The sequence below is a fragment of the Chrysemys picta genome, chromosome 7 (assembly GCF_011386835.1).
Source record: "Chrysemys picta bellii isolate R12L10 chromosome 7, ASM1138683v2, whole genome shotgun sequence".
Taxonomy (NCBI): Eukaryota; Metazoa; Chordata; order Testudines; family Emydidae; genus Chrysemys; species Chrysemys picta.
Genome location: NC_088797.1, coordinates 26,853,178 through 26,866,587, shown reverse-complemented (window position 1 = coordinate 26,866,587; position 13,410 = coordinate 26,853,178). Strand labels below are relative to the sequence as shown.

Below are 13,410 nucleotides of genomic sequence, written 5' to 3'. Positions count from 1 at the left end.
GAGAGAGTGACAGACCCAAACCAGTGGGGTACAGGAGTCTGGTAGAGAGCAAATATACTGGTCACTGGATGAGTAGTTTTCTGTTCCCTGCGTGACCAGAGCAGGGGCTGCACTAGAGTAATCAGGACCCTGCTGGAACCAGTTAATGCAGGCAGGCTAATTAGGACACCTGGAGCCAATTAAGAAGAAGCTGCTAGAATCAATTAAGGCTGGCTAATCAGGGCACCTGGGTTTTAAAAAGGAGCTCACTTCAGTTTGTGGTGCGAGTGTGAGGAGCTGGGAGCAAGAGGCGCAAGGAGCTAAGGCTAGGTCTACACTACCCGCCTGAATCGGCGGGTAGAGATCGATCTCTCGGGGATCGAATTATCGCGTCTCGTCGGGACGTGACAATCGATCCCTGAATCGACGCTCTTACTCCACCAGCAGAGGTGGGAGTAAGCGCCGTCGACAGGGAGCCACGGAGGTCGATTTTGCCACAGTCCTCACAGCGGAGTAAGTCGGCTCCGATAGGTCAAATTCAGCTACGCTATTCGCGTAGCTGAATTTGCGTATCTTAAATCGACCCCCCCCCCCCCCGTAGTGAAAACCTGCCCTAAGAGTGAGAAGGTGTGCTGCTGGAGGACTGAGGAGCACAAGCGTTATCAGACACCAGGAGGAAGGTCCTGTGGTGAGAATAAGGAAGGTGTTTGGAGGACGCCATGGGGAAGTAGCCCAGGGAGTTGTAGCTGTCATGCAGCTGTTACAGGAGGCACTATAGACAGCTGCAGTCCACAGGGCCCTGGGCTGGAACCCGGAGTAGAGGGTGGGCCCGGGTTCCCCCCAAACCTCCCAATTGACCTGGACTGTGGGTTCTCCCAGAGGGGAAGGTCTCTGGGCTGTTTCCCAACCCACATGGTGAATCTCTGAGGCAAGAAAACCCGCCAATAAGCGCAGGCCCCACCAAGATAGAGGAGGAACTTTGTCACAATATATATATGGAAACATGCCATATTTGTATCAAATGCTACATGGATTATTGGCTGGCACATTGAATAATAAGGCCCTATCCTGCACGATGCTGAGTGCCCTCAGCATCTTGAAGGTTTGGTCCTTTAAAGAGGAGTGAGTTATGATTGGCTACAATGTTTGTCTAGTCAAAAATTTGTTGTTTTGTACTGTTTTGTCTTCTTGCTGACTCTCTCTGACCATAAAGATGAGTGGAGTTGGCCCTTCAGTGTGGACTAGATCAGTGTTTCTCAACCTTTTTGATACCAGGGACCATCTTGCTGCCTTCATAAACTGTGTCAGGGACCGGCATCGGTCCACAGGTCACTCGTTGAGACACTCTAGGCTAGATTATGCTAATAGCACTAAGCCGATAGTAAGGGGTGGTGCAGAGATACAGCGCCTCACAGAGGAGCAGTGGTTGAGATCTGCCTAAAAGAAGCACGATCTCTCTCAGAGCTCCCTGTTTGGGGTGGGGGAAGGGAAGCACTCTCTGCCACCTTCCCCCACTTAAGAAGGCAATGTATTCTTCCCATGCTTAGCAACTGGTGGAGTATCAAGCTCTGGCTGTACCTGCTTCCAAATTACTCTCTGATGAGTCGGTTCTATGGGGGAGCAGCCTCTGCACCTCTCCCTAGTGCAGGTTCTGCAATTCTGGCAGGCTGTGTAAGGGCAAGCCACAGTCTAGGACTTTACATTGAAGAGTGAGGCATTTTGTGATCACCAATAAGGTGAAATGCCTTATTATGGATGGCTGAAGTAGTCTGAGTTACTGATTTTTCTCAGCACAAATATCCATGGCACTCTCTACCATGGTATCTGACAACTTAACAACCTTTAATGTAGTTTTCCTCACAACACACCTGTGAGGTACTATTATCCCATTACACCTATGGGAACTGACACAGTCTTTCACTCCTGTGGACTATTTAATAAAGGGAGCCTCACATGCATTTTATTTATAATGACCAGAGAGTTATAAAATGCAACCAACAATGAAAGAGAAGTGGATCAAAAAACTTGTCGTAAATAATTTGATATGTTATTGATATAAATGTATAAAAACCTTAAAAGGTGTGGAATACTGTAATTCCAAGGATCTGAAAATGCTTTATAAATGTTACTCAGTTTAGCTTCAGAACAACCCTGTGAGGTAGATAGCATAAATGAAACCCATGTTAAAGATAAAGAAACTGTAAGTGTCATATCTACAATCACATAGGAAGCTGAGATGTTGTAAGTCCCAGACCCCTATTATAACCGCGATGACACTACACATATCCAAAAACCTTTAGGTTTGGTAATTTACTAGACATCTCAGATTTTGTACTTCTGATGCTGAATGGAATTAGAAAATATTAAGAACAGGAGTACTTGTGGCACCTTAGAGACTAATTTGTTAGTCTCTAAGGTGCCACAAGTATTCCTGTTCTTTTTGCGGATACAGACTAACACGGCTGCTACTCTAAAACCAGAAAATATTAAAGGTCACAAAAATGAGGAAGGAAAAAAAGTTAGTCAAGTTTTCTGAAAAGTTCCACTTGGAATTTTGATGGAAGATTTTGGTCTGTTATTTTATCCAATCTGGTTTGTCACTCTCTAATAAATACAGCTCAACAGTTGTTGTTTCCAGCTGCCTATTTCCATTTGAAGTCTGGTTCTCCAACCCTTTAAAGATCAGTGGTTGTGGTAATGCCTCTTTCCTGTCCATTAGGCATCAGTTCTCCTGTAGTAGAGAAGAGGGTTGGTGATGAATGGAGATCCAGACACAGTAGTGTAGATGAGGGTAAATTTGGGTAAACTCATGCAGTAGTCTGGGCAAGACTGTGGTCTTGGAGTTGCTCCAGGCCTTTGTCATATTTGGATTAAATGGGATTGGCAGGGCAAGGACATGTAAGGATACTTTGCATTTGAGCATTGAAAGGGAATAAAGCTGGTGACAGTGTAGGTGGCTGTGGCCTTCCCCATTTCACTGCTGCCAGGATAATGCCTTTAGGAGGAGTCCAGTTTCAAGGTTTATGATTCAAAGTTGTGATTATTTACCCAAGTAATTCTGATTCTATTCTCATTGGTCCCTACCATTTGCAAAGAATGTATTACGGTATCAGGAGTTTATTCCCATTCCATGCCACACAAGATTGAGAGTGTGGACTGATCTGGAGTGGAGTACCACTACTTTTTTCCCCCCATTTTTGACCCCAAGTCAGCTCTGTAAACTAGGGTGACCAGATGTCCCGATTTTATAGGGACTGTCCCGATTTTTGGGTCTTTTTCTTATATAGGCTCCTATTACCCCCCAACCTCGTCCCTATTTTTCACACTTGCTGTCTGGTCACCCTACTGTAAACTGACACCTGAAACTAGATAAGTTTTGCGTGGTTTGGTATAATGTTGTAAAGAGTGAATACAGTTCTAATTTTTATTAAGTATTTACTATGGGGGAAAAAAATCCCATAACTTCTACTTTACCATGAAACCACAAAACTGTCTTGGAACCAAATACTTAGGATAAGCTGTGCAATGGTGTATAACAGTCTCAGGAACTGAGCCCTTCAAGGCTGACACACTGTTTCACAGACTTCTGCTTTCACAAATTAATACTGGACAAGGCTGCGTCTCATCAAAGAATATCCTTTTGCATGTCTCCTTTGGAGAAAATTAAAAAGAAACCACAGCAGACATAACATGCATCATATTTATTGTTGGAATCTTCCTTAATTCCTTCTGTCAGCCTCATAACTTGGAATCTGTGTATTTTCACAGGGTTTTTTACTCAGATCTCTACATTAGCTGACGTGCAGGAGAACGTCATGGAATACCTCCATGTTCTTAGCCGACCAAAGGTTATTGATCAAGAGCATGATGTGGTATGGACTGAAGCATATATCGACAGCACTGTAAGTCTGCATGAGAAAGCATTTAAAACACATGCTCACAGAAGAAGATGAGGAGGAGTTAGATTTAAAGCTGCTATTGTGGTTAACAATACTACTTGTTCATCTTTCCACCCTTTGACTGTCACTAGGTGGGGGTTAAGTTTTACAAGGTTTGAATTAACTAATTCCAGTTACAGCAGTTAGTAGGTGTTTATACATTTAAATATTGTAGGTATGCATAGGTCAGACCCAAAAAGTAACAGTCACTGTTGCCTTTATGATCATCAAATGTGCAGTTTGGTTGTCAGACATGACCAGTAACATAAAGATTAGTAACTTGGAGTAATCATCATTTTCCAAATGCCTTTAAATGAATGTAAATTTAACTACAAACTACATTAAATGAAACTTCTGCAATAGTCATTAATATATTTTATTCTACAGAGGTAGACCAATGACTAGGTGACTACTAAGATGTTTTCAATTGAAGAATATTGAAAATGTTGTACATGTTACATATTAAAATAGGACAAATCCTTTTTGTTCTGATTGGTAGATGGCTTGGTTACCTTACTGATGTATAATTTTCAGGTTAGGCACCTGGGAAACATTAAATTTAATGCAGATTTTCTTTTTTGAAATGACTGTTAATTTACTGATCATATTTTTTAGCAAGTTGTGTGTGACCCAGATAAAGATTCATTTTGTTTGGTTTCAGTAGCTTGCTTAAGCTTTTTTTCTTTCTTTTCCTCATTTACCTAATTGGGAGTAACATATTGTAGAAGCACTCCATATAACAAGAGTTGCAGCAAATGTTCTTAATTTAGTGTGAAATGGTTACAAATATTGGTTCTGATGAGTAGAAATCATAGATCAGCAGCTGCAAAGCTGTTCATTTATTTTAACTGTTTTTCAACCCTCATGAGAACTGGGCAAACTGAGAAAACCTTATCAGGTGAGCTCAACCTTCCCTCCCTAGTTCCCCCCCCCCTTTTTTTTTAAGGGAGTGGGGGGGAAGCTTTAAACTTTGCCAGGCTTTTGAACCTCCAGCAAGTTTAAAGTAAAATCATCATAAAAATGTCCCAGAAAAATAATTGAAATGCTGTTTTATTTCACTTTTAGGTTAAGTCTTCCCCTTTTATCTGAATTGTGGTCTTGGATAAAATAATATAAAACAAATATGAACATCTATAGTTACCAAAGAGAAACAAAATAGCCCCACTTGGAAATGTTGTTTTGGATGTAATCAACTTATTTCCTATTTCCTGTTTTACCAATAAATAGCACTTAAGAGCATGATTAATCTGCACTCCTCCTTTTCTTCACTGAAACATTAGGGTGAGAAGGGTAAAAAGTACATAGAGCCTCAAAGTTCCCATTTTTCTGAAATGGGGAGAGAGCTGGTAGAATCGAAAGTGTTTTGTTTTCATTCTCATACAAGCAAGTCTCATCTTACGCGGGGGTTCCGTTCCGCGGTTAGCGCCTAAAGGGAAAACCGCATATAGTGAAACACTCAGTGAGTTCAATGGCGGGCAGAATCGCCCGCACTACAGATGCAGTTTTTATATTGTTCTTTTTTCCCCCTGTTTTTGCTGACCGCGCAAAGCTGAATTCGCACATGTTAAATGCGCCTAAGATGTGACTTGCCTGTACATGTTTCTCTCTCTCTCTCCCGCTCTCTCTCTCTCGTCTCCTATGCTTTAAGTAGCCAACACATCTTATTTTCATCTCCGCTAACACTCTTCTTTTGTATTTCTGGTGTGTTTGGGTGAAAACTCCTTGTAAGTTATGTCTTAGAGGTCAATTATCCTCTGTCTCTTTAACCTGGATAAAGAGTGTGTTTTGTTGCAACCCAAACAAGCCAGCAGCTGCCGCTCTCTGTCCACCCAGCTCTGAAGGCAGTGCCGAAGTAAGGGTGGCAATAATATGGCCCGCCCTACAATAGGCTTGCAACCTCCTTTTGGGTCAGGACCCCTGGTTTGACAAATGCTGTATACTTTTGTATACTTTTACCCTATAGTATTGTATGGGGTAAAAGTACACAAAAGACCAGATTTCATGGAGAGACCAGATTTAATGGCTCGCAACAGAATTTTCATGGCCGTGAATTTGGTAGATTCCTATTTAGAACAATTAAAACACAAATTGTCAACATCATATGTCAAAATTCACAATAAATAGCCATAAGTCAAATGCTAATATGTTCGCAAGCAGCATTTTTCTTTCTTTGCCTATGTGTAAATTTAGATTATTGATGGAAACATTTTGTCATCGGTTTGTGTGTGTATGGAGAAATAGACGTTCATTGACACTTGCAAATACAAATCTAATCCTTCCAAGTCCACTTACATTGTTTATAATCCTAACTAAATACAGCATGAGGGAGTAAATGCAATACCTACTTGAGAACAGTAGAGTGAGTTTAGAGAAGCAGTTTGGAGGAGAAATCAGGAAAAATAAAAACTTCTGAGCTGTTACATTCTTGAATAAAGAAACTATCTTAATCCAAATGAATACTGATTTATTTCAATCAAAATAAAACACTTTAAAAAAAGTGTGCTCTCCTCCCACCCCAGACTTTCTGTGCTCTCCTCCCACCCCAGACTCTGATTAATTTGATTAGTAGTTATTTATATTTTTGTAAGGCCTGAGGGCCCCAATATGCCTGGTGCTATAGGGTAAATCCCTTTTCTTTCCCAAATCATCAGTGAGACTATACAGGAAGAGAATAAATGGAAAGAACCATAAATGAAGCCCTGGGAAAATAGTGCAGAAGGAGCCTGGTAAAGGACATCCCCATTCTCAGAACTAGATCTGTGTGACAGTCCCACAGGTCCTCAATCTTGCTATTGGTGCATCAACTTTCATAGGAGATGTGGGTGCTCAGCACTTCTGAAAACAGAGCTGCTTACAGGTGACTCTCTACGTGTATGTGCCTAATTTTAGGCAACCAGCTGTAATGTTATGCCTGAGGAGGGATTGATCACAAGTATGGAACTACTTGAGGGTGACGGTTCATTTTGTGTGTTGTTTGTGAATGAGTGGTTTTCAAAGGAGGATATAGACTTCCTAAGGGGTTTGTAAAATCCCTATCATTGGAGGTTTTTAAGAACAGGATAGACAAACGCTTTTCAAGGATGGTCTAGGTACACTTAATCTTGCCTCAATGTGGGGCGAGGGGATTGACTAGACGGCCCTTGAGATCCCTTCCAGATGTACATTTTGATGACTCTATGTCTAGCGACAACTTGTCAATGCAAGTGAACATGGGTTCAGAAGGGGGATGTGGCTGGCATCCTGACACCCCAGTGGTCCCAGGTTGAAGGAATGGCTCATTGGGGCTATATATAATTAGATGTAAAGAACAGTCCTTAAATTGGGCATTAAACTAGGCACAAACTGGGTAGCACAAGAAACAGAGGCACAAAGATGTCCTCCCTCACTAACTGCAATACAAAAAAAGCTAGCCCAGGACTGGTGCCTCAGTTTTCACTTTATGAATATTTGCAAGTGAGAGTTTGTGGATTTAAAGAGGGTGAAATTTGGCTAGTCGAGGCCACTGTCAGTTTTCATGATGAAAATTTTCTCTCATATAAATATGCCAGAGTGCAATGTTTTGCTCGCAATTTCCCCTACTGTAAAAGCTACAGTTCAGATAATTGCTTCATACAGCTCAAATCAAAATAGAAGTCACTTCCCCATGGTAAACTTATGACTAAGGCTATGTTTTAGTCACAGGTATTTTTAGTAAAAGTCATGGACAGGTCAAGGGCTCTAAACAAAAATTCACGGCCCGTGACCTGTCCATGACTTTTACTATATACCCCAGGCTAAAGCATGGGGGAAGGGTCAGCTCGGGGGGATGTCCTGGGGGTGCTGCGGGTGCTCGCTGGGGGACGGATGGCCTGGGGACACCGCAGGTGCTTGCAGCGGGGGTACTGGGGGGGGGGGGGTTGGTGAGGCTGGAGAAGGTTCCCTACCTGGCTCCTGGGAAGCAGCGACCTCCAGCTCCCAGCTGGATGTGCTGCCTCCCCCAGCCACAGTTCTATAGGGTGGTGCCTGCAGGTGGAGGCAGCACATGAAGCTAGGAGCTGAGCCCCCCAGGTAAGCACCGGCCTGCACCCCAATCTTCATCCCTGAGCCCCCCCACATCCAAACTCCTGCTGCTGGGGGGGCGAGCTGCTCAGGCGACCCCTGGGTCAGGCACACTGGCAGCTGCAGAAGTCATGGAGGTCACAGAAAGTCACAGAATCCATGACTTCCATGACCTCCGTGACAAACACGAATCCTTACTGATGACTCACTGACACTGTTATCAACCATGGTTGTTCCTCTAATCTCTCTGCTAAGGAAAGGGCTCCCTGTACCAGAGATTCCACCTGGATGTAGTATGAGGCATATAGAGAAAATGTTTGAAAATATGTACATAAATGTCCCACCTTCTTTCTGTTTGGACAGTGACTTGCAAGAAGTGGGTTAGTCAGGCAGAGATTCGTAACACAACAGCAGTGACGTAACACTATATATACACCATAGTATATTTCATCTGTGTAACTGAAGAGGGCTTTTCATTTTCATACACACTTACAATTTGCCTCACTGTTAATCACTTAACGGGCCTTTTCAGGCATGTGATAAGGGGCAAATGACTAGTAACTTGAAGAGTTGTTTTATTAGAGTTCTAATACGGTTTATTGACAATTCTAGCCATCAGGTCGGTGTAGCAAAGGAACATTATTTTGAACAATACATATCAGTTCTTGAAATGGAGGGTGGGAAAGTGGAGTAGCAGTATCCATCCAAGCTTTGCTCCCAAACTAAGCTCCATCTACAGATTAATGTTCATGAATTCTAGATGCCAAAATGAGATGCCACTCACAGGAGCTTATTCATGATATGATTTTCCCTCATCTTTCATCAGTAGAAAAGTTAACAGTGTTGACATTTAGAATAACTACAGGGTTAAGACCACACTGAGATGAATGGGGCAGTTTAACTCTTGCAGGTTCAGGCAGACATTACTGCACATTCACATTCTCATGGCTTTTGTATCCATAAAGGTGAAGACTTTTTTTAATGACATTGTAGAGTCTGAAGCACAAGATGGCAGCCTTCAAAAAAAAAGTACTGATTTGAGTCACCACTAGCAGGCTTAATTTGACCCCTGTATGAGTCTCTAAATCCTTCTACAGTGTTACCTTCTTTCATATCCTTTCTATCCCTTCCCAGAGGCACACAGAGCTATAATGCAGCAGTTCTCAAACTGTGGGTTGGGACCCCAAAGTGGGTCACACCCCCATTTTAATGGTTTGCCAGGGCTGGCTTAGACTTGCTAGGGCCCAGGATCGAAGTTTGAGGGTTTCAGCCGTGCATGTTGGGACTCAGGCTACAGCCCCCCCCCCCCCCCCACCTGGGGTCGTGTAGTAATTTTTATTGTCAGAAGGGGGTCATGGTGCAATGAAGTTTGAGAACCCCTGCTAATGTATAGTTCAAAATAATCACTGGCATAAAATTCATTTATGATTATTTTCAAATAAATGCTTTTTCATTGTGTTTGCACTGCTGGCGGGCTCTTATGATGCTGTTCGGGCAGCCTGGTTCAGCACCTCCTTCCCCCCATGAGTGGCAGGATTAAGGGGAGGGAACTCAATTTAGCTGTAGCCTAGGATTGAATATAACTAAGAACAAAAGCTTGAGTTCTGAAACCGACATTTCTGAAGTGTGTACACTGAAAGTTACAATTATTTAACTAACATGTTTTAATTCATAATCAGTTTATTTGTGCTAGACAGTCACTGAAAATTCAAGTCTAGTCAAACCTTCAGAACTGTTGTTTCTGGCTCTCTGCAGAATCCAGCAGGCGTTATAATCAGTTCACATTTTAAAGATTATCTCTGCAAACAGCAGGCTAGAAACACAATTTTTTGTTTAAAAAAAAAGCTGAGTTTCTGGAGTACAATTCTAAGGCAAAGGATTAATTCTGTGGCAATTCCACAGCCCCAGAACTGCAAAATATACGAGGTCCTGTGTATTACACACATGAATACAGCATAAGTTACATTAGGTCTAAAGCTTTTATTATCTCTTTTCTTTCCAAGAATTTAAGTTGAGGTTTTATAAACTACATGCCATTCAATTTCCTTTGCACGCATTGCATGTAGGAGCTTTTATGAAGGAATAAAAATTAAGTCTTACCCTATTTCAACTAGACTCTATTCCCAGAGATATCATCAAATACCTTTTCTGGCATGAGTTAATTGTGCTATTATCATAAGTGGATGTAATTAGCATTTTTATCATGATAAAAGGTGCCCAGGGCCTGTAGTTTGAAAGTAGATTATGTATTTCAGTACTGCATCCCACTAAAATGTTTCATAGCGAGTGTGGAAAGATCTTGTGTCATCACAGCAAGTAAATATTAGAAATAACTATATTAGTGAATGTCAATAAATACCGTTTATAAACATCTGTGAAAAGAGAATTTACACACAACCCATAAATGAGGAAATTGGATTTCATGACCATTTTTTTTTTGGTCCCACACTTTTTGCATTGGCCCCTGCTGTCATTGTGTTGTACTTACTTTTCTAGCTATATCTTCCTTACACAGCTGTATCTTTTTCTTGCCCCTAGTGATCCTGTGATTAAGACTAATGGTCAATGAACCTGTGCATGGCTGATTTTAAAGGATGGGATCAGACCAGCCCCTGCAAGTTTTCTTGGAGATTAATGTCCTGTATAATCCAATCTTCCAGATAACAATCCTGTAGGTACTCCCATACCCCACCTTCTCCCAGGCCCCTGAGACAACTCTTACTAACTTTGTTATCATAAGGGGAGGGTCTATATAACCTGTTCTCTATCTTCTGGACCCTCTGAGTCTTTAGGGTGCACCAGATAGCCACTTCCCCATCGTGAAGAATGGTCCTTGCTGCTCCAACACAAATTATCTTGGGAGTGGCAGATGCTTCCTGTTTTCATCCCCTAATTAGGGTGGAAGGGCAAGAGAAACACATCCTCCCCTGCTTCCAGGTCAGTGTCCCTTAGAATCAAGCAATTCATTGCCCTTCACAGGAGAGTGCTGTTATCCCAGATTATGGCTCAGAAATTCCCATGAGAGTTGCACCTGCTCACTCTAAATTTTGTAGATTGAATTTGGTCCTGGATCCTAATTTTAATGAGAGCTTTTGGATTTATTCAGCAGGATTTGAATCCTTGGAGAATCTTCTCCCATCTCTGATAAATAGCCAGGGTTTACCCACTTGATCTCAGGGTGGAGCAAATTCCTCATGCACAGATCTCAGCCTTTCCATTAGGTGAATGGGTGCTCAGGCACCTCCAAATCATCTTTGTCTCTTCCACGCCACAGCTCTGCAGAGTTTTCTCTGCAACTCAGGTGTCTGTGAGGAGATAGAATGTCTATCGGCTACCCTCCAGCCTGGATTAATTTACCTGGAAAAGATAATACAGCCCTAGCCTGTCTCAGCTTTTCATTTTATCTCTGCCAAATAAGGCACACCTAGGAGGGGTCCCTGGTAGTGCCGTTCCATTGAAGTAACACTCCCAGGAGCCACAGCCTATTTGGAGCTACAGGCCTTCTTCTCAGATGACCAAGGCCTCCTGCAGTTCATCTGGGCTCTCGCAGGTTTGGGAGGGGTCCTGTGACTTTTACAATGGTAAGACAACACACACACACAAAGAAAGAGGTGTGTGTGTACCTCCTCCCCCGATGAGATGATGTGGGGGCACCTCTCAGGGAATCATCATAGAGATTCTCATGCAAAAAGCCTGCCCCAGAGTTTTTGAGAACTGTCTGGCCCAAAATTTCCAATCACCATAATTAAACATTCCAGTTTTCCACTCAGCTGTTCTAATCCATGAGCTTTACTGCTGTATCAAGAGTAAACAAATTACCGCTAATGACATTAATTGTGTTAAATCCAATAAGATCCTGTGTATCAATTGACAAAATATAATGAATGCTCAAGATTGTAAATGTATAAACCTCTCAAATGAATAGAATTCATGCACACTCATTATCTTTTAGGTGCAGCTCAAAATATCATTAATAGAATGTGTTCCTTTTTGTAAGCTAATGCACAACTTGAATTACTTATGCTTGGCAGTTGGGTGCTAATCAGTGCAAGGAATGCTGTGCCTCTTGAATGAGAGCTTAGAGCCCCAGATCATACAGAACAGGTACAAGAGCAGCATGGCCCCGTAAACAGACAAATTGAGAACCCTGAAAAGAAAACAGGGGCATGTCAGAGAAAATAAATCTGCTATGAACTAATGGGAATCTGACCATTTACAATAAGAATTAATTTGCTGGTGTACACAAAATATACAATTTCTAAGGCACATAAACAAATATATTATGGATAAATTGTGCTTGTCTATGTACACACACATACATAACCTTTCAGTTCTTGAAGAAAACCCCTTTATGTTTGATACATTACATGTTTGCTTTTGCTCCAGTGCTGGAACGGACGCCATTAGGGGAATTTTCAGTGATTGCATTAGCCACAGAGTATTACTGCACAGATCTAATTGCTGGTTGTCAGAGCTGCTAGAAAAAAGTTGTAAGGAGATGGCAATATTTATTTTAATGAGTTAACACTTTTCATGTGCATCACTGTATGTACAGTATGTGCACAATAAAATGCCACAGATCAAAAAGATGGTCCAAACATCAAACCAAAACAAAACTCTGCACTTAAAGAGGAGCGTGAAATTTCCTGCTGGGGATGTGGAACATGGAATGCCATCTGTATTATATGGCACTGAGAAAACTGATTATGGTTGGACCTCTATTTCATAGCAGATGGGTTCATTAAATTTAATAGCCTCCAGAGCCTTAGAAACAGTGTTAAAAACATGTGGAACATGCTGTGACACTTCACTTCTCGCCCCACAGTCATTATAACTCTGGCACAGACTATAAATATCACTGTACTTTATTTCCATTGAAACAGATTACTATTATAATTATTTTTGCTAGTGTACAGTTACTTAAAAAGTGGAGAATGCAAATCCTATTTGACAGCATGATAGGCAGTGGTCTCAGCATACTAGCAGCCTAATATGTCACTTTTTTGGTAGGCATCGTGGCAAAAAAGAGTTTTAAGGAGGGATGTGGAGAAGGATAATGAGGTAGTTTTGCAGACTTTTCTGGGGAGTTCCTCCCAGGTGTGAGGGGCATCATGGGAGAAAAAGCACAAAGGTGCTTATTCAGATCTTTCAAATGCTGGCATTCACTTGTACTGTGTTCCCACAGTAACATTGCTTGCCCAGGACTTGGGAATGATGGAGCCCATCCTTGTGGGATTAGCATGCTATTGTGAAAGTATTTTGGCTGTCCCAGCATTGCTTAGCTGCATTATCATTTCCCACTGGCACTACTGAAATTTCAAAGTGGATTCATTCACAAAACATACTGAGATTAAATTTAGTATCTAGGAAATTCAGTCAGGTTCAAATGTTAGATGACCAGATTCTCTATTACTAGCGCTGTAGATCTAAAGAAAATGATATTTAAAACCACTAT

The 13,410-nt window shown here is 41.8% G+C and overlaps 1 protein-coding gene across 12 annotated transcripts in view; it reads left to right on the top strand.

The window, feature by feature from the left end:
* The window catches only part of CACNA2D3 (calcium voltage-gated channel auxiliary subunit alpha2delta 3), a 740,859-nt gene that overhangs the window by 508,270 nt on the left and 219,179 nt on the right, over positions 1 to 13,410 (top strand). For all 12 annotated transcript variants that reach the window (XR_010589061.1, XR_010589062.1, XR_010589060.1 and 9 more), the window contains exon 13: positions 3,748 to 3,881. Coding sequence is in view for 9 of the 12 variants with exons in the window: in XM_065551026.1 (XP_065407098.1) it covers positions 3,748 to 3,881 (134 nt within the window). In the remaining 3 variants the exon portion in view is untranslated. The remainder of the gene's footprint in view (positions 1 to 3,747; positions 3,882 to 13,410) is intronic.